The sequence below is a fragment of the Pygoscelis adeliae genome, unplaced genomic scaffold (assembly GCF_000699105.1).
Source record: "Pygoscelis adeliae isolate BGI_AS28 unplaced genomic scaffold, ASM69910v1 Scaffold827, whole genome shotgun sequence".
Taxonomy (NCBI): Eukaryota; Metazoa; Chordata; class Aves; order Sphenisciformes; family Spheniscidae; genus Pygoscelis; species Pygoscelis adeliae.
Genome location: NW_008825094.1, coordinates 47,395 through 54,759, shown reverse-complemented (window position 1 = coordinate 54,759; position 7,365 = coordinate 47,395). Strand labels below are relative to the sequence as shown.

The 7,365-nt window shown below is 47.3% G+C and overlaps 1 protein-coding gene across 1 annotated transcript in view; it reads right to left on the bottom strand.

Moving 5' to 3' along the window:
• The window catches only part of FANCA (Fanconi anemia, complementation group A), a 37,082-nt gene extending 29,977 nt beyond the window's left edge, over positions 1-7,105 (bottom strand). The window contains exons 1-7 of the mRNA XM_009326999.1: positions 7,096-7,105; positions 6,743-6,849; positions 5,685-5,757; positions 5,093-5,235; positions 4,370-4,465; positions 2,054-2,127; positions 619-731 (exon numbers count right to left, since the gene is read on the bottom strand). Of these exons, the coding sequence (XP_009325274.1) occupies positions 619-731; positions 2,054-2,127; positions 4,370-4,465; positions 5,093-5,235; positions 5,685-5,757; positions 6,743-6,849; positions 7,096-7,105 (616 nt within the window). The remainder of the gene's footprint in view (positions 1-618; positions 732-2,053; positions 2,128-4,369; positions 4,466-5,092; positions 5,236-5,684; positions 5,758-6,742; positions 6,850-7,095) is intronic.
• Positions 7,106-7,365: the final 260 nt, after the last annotated feature.

Below are 7,365 nucleotides of genomic sequence, written 5' to 3'. Positions count from 1 at the left end.
CAGGAATCGTTTATTTTCTTGGAGTAAAATTACTCCCAGGCAAAAGGACCTAGAACAATGGATGGCAAGGAGCACAGAAACTTAAAGGATTACAAAGACTAAGGAATTTACAGGTCTTACGCCCTATTACTACTGCAGAACTCATTACGGGTTGCACCTGACCAACTGCACTGCTCCAAAGGTCCGACTACAGCTCTTCAATCAAATTGTGTAGTGATTTTTTCCCTAAACAAAACCACAAAATGAATAATAGAAAATGACAGGGGGAAAACGGAACTGTTAAATATTTCTGGTCTAAAATAGCTCAGACACTTTGCAGGAGCGTCACACTCTCAATATATCGTCCCTGGCCCCATACACCTTGCAGCTACACTTTCTTCTGATACTGTAACTCAAAGGGATATAGAAATTCAAAGCCATTATCTTTTAAGGGAAAAAAAAAATTGCTAAATTCGCCAAATATAAAAACATATTCCCCTCACTGAAATGACGTAAGAAAATACAAAGCGAGGCCTCCGTTCTTACACCTCCAAGCTTTTGAGTTGCACAGCCCCTGCCGCGGGCTGTGCGGACCAGCAGCCTGGCCCCGCTCCACCAGCGCCCAGTTGAGTGCCTTGCCTGAAAGAACGCGCCCAGCAAGCTCCACGTCCCCGGAGGACTTCTCCGCCTGCTCACAGAGGCCACAAAGTCCTCTGCACAGCCACTCCACCACAGCAGGGGCATCGGGGTTGCTGAGAACAAACAAAAGCACATTCAATTCAATCCCTCCTACTCTTGGTAATGCTTGGTTTTCTGCTCCACCATCTTCTTGGACTCAGGAAAGAGCCATCCGTGTGGGACTCTGCCCTATATGTGGCATTTCATTGCTTTAATTTGGACCAGCGAGAGCTTTATTTGCTTTATAAAAGATTCCACAACAAACACATCCGAAGGAAAAAATTTGTGTCAAATTGTGTGTTCAAGTATTTCCTCATCTCTGGCATTAAAGTATTTCCATTTTTAAAGTTCTGCTAGAAGACAGACTTCAGTTCCAATTTCTAAGATACTTGGATAAAAATGCTTAAAAAAACCATTTACGGTCTTAATCTATGCCTTTGGTTTGCTTAAATTTGAAGTACAGTGGGCACTGAAGGCTTTCTTCCTATCCCATTAATAGACAAGTAAACCAATATCAACGGCCTAAAAGATCGCTGTAACATTCCTTCGACACCATAAGAAAACAACCTGAGCTTCACAAAGGATAACTGCTTTTAGTTGTTAGTTCTGTATTGGGGAAAAAAAAATTAATCAATTTTTAGAATAGCTATTCTGTGGAGATTAACTCTGCCAAACCTTACTGAAATGTAAGGTTTTGTGAAGACGGAAGCACACAGCTTCTGCAAAGCAAGACTTCTCGTCAAGACCAAATGTCTTTATTGAACGAGTGGTCAAACCTTGGACCAGGCTGCCCAGGGAAGTGGTTGAGTCACCATCCCTGGAAGTATTTAAAAGACGTGTAGATGAGGCGCTTGGGGACATGGTTTAGTGGGCATGGGGGTGTTGGGTCAACGGTTGGACTCGATGATCTTAGAGGTCTTTTCCAACCTTAATGATTCTATGATTCTATGACCAGCGCCGATTTTTACGGGCTAAATGGGAGTTTCCAAAGCAGACCTGGCGGCACGGCCAGATGAACGGAAGGAGCTGGGTTACCGAGCCCTTTCCCACACAGCGCGGTAACTACCCACGCGCAGCCATCTGCGCCAGTGAAACAAAGCACTAGATAAAGCATCGCCTAGAACGGTCTGCAGCGGTGGTTCTCACCAAACCACTTCGCTTCACATGGCGGCTGATTCAGCAACCATCAGACAACCAGCCACCGCACCTTAAACTGCGCTAATTAACCCAGAATACCCTCTCAAACCCGGGGTACCTTCTTAAAGCTTGCTAATCTGATCACTTGCCAGCATCTGACTATGTTCTTAGTCCAGAATACTCATGACTAATCCCCGATTACATTTCAATAGGCTTTAAGAGATTAAATGCATCTGCAAGCCTATAAACCTCTGCTCACCTCTCCAGCAGCTCTCCCAGTCCAACGATGTCGTCTCTGTGCAGGTGCCACACAGCTTCCAGCGCTGGAGGGTCCTAACGAGATGTCACAGTTAGGTCATAGTCTGCATTTTGCAGTTAACATTAACATTTGGCTAACGTAAACTACATATAAAAAATAAAACTCAATTCCGTTTCTTCAAACTATCCAGAACTTATTAAAATTTAAAAACGACAACATAGGAAATACCAGATGAGGAAAGATTATATTTGATTTTTCCTTCCTACAAATTTTGAATGGTTTAGGGTTGTAGATGCACCGTCATTTTAAATTTTCATGGTCAAGTAATAAATATGTCCATCTTTGTCCCCCTGGAATAATGCTGATGCTGCATATCCAAGGGAGCAGTGGATATCTCAGAAAACAGGTGACACCACTACATTTCAAGTCTGTTAATTCAGATCCAGACACAGATCAGAGAATTATCGCTTAGCCTATTAACTGTTTATTAGTCTCTGTGAAGTGAGTTTGCTGCTCTCAAATCCACTTCCCAATAGGAGACGCCAGAAAGAGACGCTGCAACCGTATGAGCAGAGAAGCCGATGGACACAGAGGAAAAACCAACGCCGCTCGGGCGGTCCTGCTCCGAAACGCCAGGCTTGCCGTCGGCAAAATCAGCACTAGGCATCGCTTCCGTGAGGATGAAACTGCCGCCCTTTGTGCCTCCCTGCAACATCCCTTCCAGCTCCCGCGTGGAACAGCGTGTCCTGGAGGGTGTCCCGTGCCAGCAAAACGGGACTCCAGGGTGCACCTGGCAGGGGAAAAAGGTGCAGCAGCAACTTCTGCTCATCCCGGCCTCCACACAGAAACGCTCCAAGCCAGAAACAAAAATCTTCACGCCTTGTGAAGGAAGAGGCACTTGGGAGCCTTGGCCACACAAGCCATTCAGGAGAAAAACCCCACGAGTTTTCTGCAGAGACCAGCAGCTGCCTCGTAGCATGACCCGAGACTCGCCCACGTATTTTGTCTTTGACAACCTCATTCTTTACTGTAACAAATCTCAATTACACAGCAGCACTTGATCTCCATGTCTACCTGAGAACAAGGAGATCTTAATCAGCTTACAAAACACACGGGATTCTATTTTCAGCCCAGGATCGGGTATTTGAGACTAGAGCATGCCTCTTTATCCTGGCAGATCAGCCTCTTCCTTCTTTCCCACCACAGCAGTGAGCAACCAAAACTGTCCCGCTCACAAAAAGTCCTTAACTCCACTTAAAGCATCACTTATCTTAAGAAATCAAACCACCCAAATGAAACCAGGACAACACACTTGTGAAGCAACGCAACCTGTTACCTGCCATCGTATTTCTCTCAAGCCATTTTCTGCGCGAACTCACTTAGGCTTATCGCCATTCCCAGATAAATAGAGCGGAGAACCAGAATGCCAACGACGCGCTGAATATTGCTGGCAAAGGACACAAAGGACTTCTGGGACCGTGCCACCCCACAGCCAGCTGGGAGCTTCTGCACTGCCTGGTTAATCCATCCGGATTGTTTAGCCCAGACAGCAAACCTACACGCCAGCTGATGGATATTGCCAACAATTAGCGTGCTTCATTGATAACAGTAAGGCAGCGAAGCTAAATAGAAAAGAAAACAATACCCCCAAAGCTTCTATTAACTGGGGTGTCACCTCACGTGAGTTTAATCCCTTTACCCGTGCTGTAACTTCAGGCACCGCGCTGCCATGCCCTTCCTAGCTGGTTCCTAGGGAGAACCAGCCCTGCCGAGTACAAATGGAAACAGCTGAACATCTCCTTCGGAGAGGCAAGAGTGCTGCTTGCCTACCTCCCCGAAAACCAACGCTTGATCCCCAGGATGCGGGCAACTCTCCTTTGTGGCAGTTTCTCAGAAGCGGCCACACAATTTTAATAACTCACCTACTTCCAAACCTCTACTAAGCCCCTCTTCAGAAAAGCAAATCCCGCTACAGAGGCAAGGAAGCTCCCAGTGAACTGGCTTTAAAATAAACAAAACCAACAAAAAACACCCCCACCATTTATAATTCAGTTCGTGCTTTTGAAAGGTCGGAAAGACCACAGTTATTCTCAGGAGGAGTTCATGACTGCAGTCGACCAGAGCAGGGATGAGCAGTGGCAAGACTGCTCTAGGTCACCAAAAAAAACCACCGAGGGAAATCACAGGAATTCACTAGTCCGTTTAACAGTTATCCCCGGCCTTCACGGGAAAGGAGGGCTGAAAACACGCTACCACATCCCACGGATGAAGTCTAAACGGTCTGTAACACGGCAACATTTCTCCATGAGTTCTTACCTTCATTTTCCACATTTCTTGACAGAAGAGTGAGCGACAGAAGACATTGCTTGCCAGCAAATCCTTGACCGTTTGAAGCAAGCCAGACAGCCTCTTCTGGAATCACCCCAGAAATGAAGCAGAAATAATTTCCTTTGTAAATAACACATTCTTAGAAAACACATTTGTGGCTTTTCCCTGTTTACTGCTTTTTAAAGGCTTGAATGGTGGAGAGAAATCGTAGGAAAGGCCCAGCCCTTTCGCCTTAAGGCTGAACTAAAGGCAGCCGCGCTGACAGCGGTGACACCCGACAGCTCCTCAGAGGTGACCTGAGCCAGCAGTCACGGCACAGCTTTTGTACGGATGGCCATCACCACACCTGGCTACACTGCAAACCGAGACGATCGATAAAGATGGAACCGTGGGTAAGAGAGCCCAAACCACGCAGGGAAGGCTGAGGCACTCCAGAGGTGATAACGCAAGATCTGCTTAGAGAGACCTGTGTAACGCTGCCCTTTGGCAACGGACAAAAAAAGCTCCATTTCCAAGCTCTCAGAAACAGCCGCTTTCCTGTATAGGAGAAGAACGCCGGACTTCTGTGAGCGTATCGGAGACATAAATGAATAATCGGCCGCTCAGGTCCTACGTGTTTGGGTGACTTTATCAGAACAGATAAACTGGGTTTAAAGTCCATCCTAACAATACCGTTTTCTTGATAAACTAAATGTAAACCTTTTCCCTTACTCTCTGGTCCAAGTTCAGCAGTGGTACTTGAGAGGGGCTTGCAGAAGCCTGGCAGATCCGCTCGATGTTGGTAACAGCATTTTTGGCTGCCAGGATTGCTGTGGGTACACCCAATCTTGAGGCCTGTTCCTGCAGAACTGAGACTGGAAGAAAAAAAAAAAAAACAAAGCAGAAAGCTGACAGCATGGGAGAAAAAAGGGTTTGAACACATGACTATGAAGACTGAAGTCCCAAGTCTTAAACTCCTTCCAGCACAGATGTCATTTGTTGCAAATCATTTTTATTTCCATGTACCATTCCTTTACTGTACATAAAACGGGCAGAACAACGAGGGGCAGAGGCGGAATATCCTTGCTAAACGGATTTTTGTATTTTTGTCTTGTGGGGCTCACAGTAACACTTTCAAATAATCAAAATATTTCACGATCAGACCTTGCCAGCGGTGTCATCACCAGACAAGTAAGAAATGAGTAGCCAAATGGGAGACCAGAACAATGAAAAGAAAACAAAACTGGGATTGCATTTAACAGGCAGAAATTCAGTACATAAAGAAAAGTTCTTTCCCACATCTGTCTCCTCCTCTTTCACTCACCTATAAATGATTCTGACGATACTTCCTGGTGCTCTGCACCACCCTGTCCGCCTGGCTTGACTGAATCTTCCACCTGGAAGCCAAACAAAAACATAACAGTCTTAGATGTCTGTTACGCACATTTACAAACCTATTCCCTCTAAAGCATACTGAGCAGCCCTGGCATTCTTGGGGGCTGGAGCAACTGAAGTGAAATTAGTACCAAGCTCCCACATGGTCGTGGTAAACCAGAGATTTCAGGGCACTTTACAAGAGACCTAAGTACAGTTATCTTCATTTTATGCAGAGAAAAGAAGATACAGGTCAAAGTTACTTGTCCCCAGTCACCCAACAGATCAGCAGCGGCACCAGGAACAGAATTTCTGTCTTTCCGAGTCCCTTCTGTGAAGCCACACTGACATAAATATTTGATGAAACATGTCAAAATGTTGGATCCTTTTCCAGTTAAATCCCCTTTTTTCTTTTTATAAAGACAAATATTCTGTACAGAAAGAAACATCCTTGTGGCTGATCTGTGGGAAGTATTTGAATTGTCTATCCAAGCTATCAAAATCAAAAGCTCTCTCCAGTACATGAGGAGAAGGTAGAACGTGGCCAAGTCAGAATGTTGGCTCAAGCATCCCCATAGGCAAATGACACAGGTTTTCATAAAGACAGTCGCTTTAGTCAGAAATGGTTGGTAATTCAGAGAAAACCCAATAGGCTCTCCTGATTTTTTTTTTCCTATGTTCACAAGAAGCCAGTTCTGACCCCAAGAAAAAGGTGCTGGATTTCCCTTTGTCCCAAATCCAAGCCATGCTTAACTATTTTTAGTCTCCAACAATAAAACATAGAGGAAAAAAGGGGGGGGGGGGAAATCTCATTTCTACAACACAGATCTCTAAACTTCAGCTTACTCCTACAGTGCTGTTTTTTCTTTTCACTTATCATGAGAACTGTGTTCCCGGGACAGTCATTCTACAGCTGCCCGAGGAAGGACCCTGGAGGAACCCACCTCCAGCTGGGATCTCCCACGATCCCCAGCCTGACCACTATGCCCCGAACCGTCCCGCTCCTACCTCCAGGAGGAGGTCATTCAGGTTCTGATGGTGATCCAGAAGGCGCAGAGCCGCTTCCCGGAGCTCTGCCCCGCTCCCAAAGGCGCTTTTTCGTTTCCTGGCTCTCCCTGCTGAGAAGTTTGGATTTCTTTTATAACCACAGCTTGCTCCGACAGCCCCCCTGAGGACACCTCCCTCTCTCTGCTGCTACAGCACACATCACTGACGGGGTGACAGCAGCCCCGGTCAGACCCTCGTCAGCCGGCAGCACGGCAGGAGCAGTGCCAGGATGTTTCTGTATGGTTTGCTCCAGCCAGCTCTGCAGGCAAAGCCCAGCACGAGCAGCCCAGCGCAGCCAAAGCCCTGCCAGGCACCGTCAGCCATCGGCCTCCAAAGGCCCCGCGGCCCAAAGCGACCAAAGCGCCGCCCTGACACCCCCAACCCAGGACAGGAGCCGCGGCAGGGCCACAGGAAGGCCACCAGCCTTCGGGAGAGGGCTCCTGGGAGGAGCAGGGGCAGCGGGGCTGAGGAGCTGAGGCGAGGGGCTGCCAGGAGCCCGGAGCACCACGCAGGCCAGCGGAGGGGGAGCGTGTATGAGGGCAGAGAGGGGACATTCACCCCTCACTTCCCCTCCGCTGTCCCTG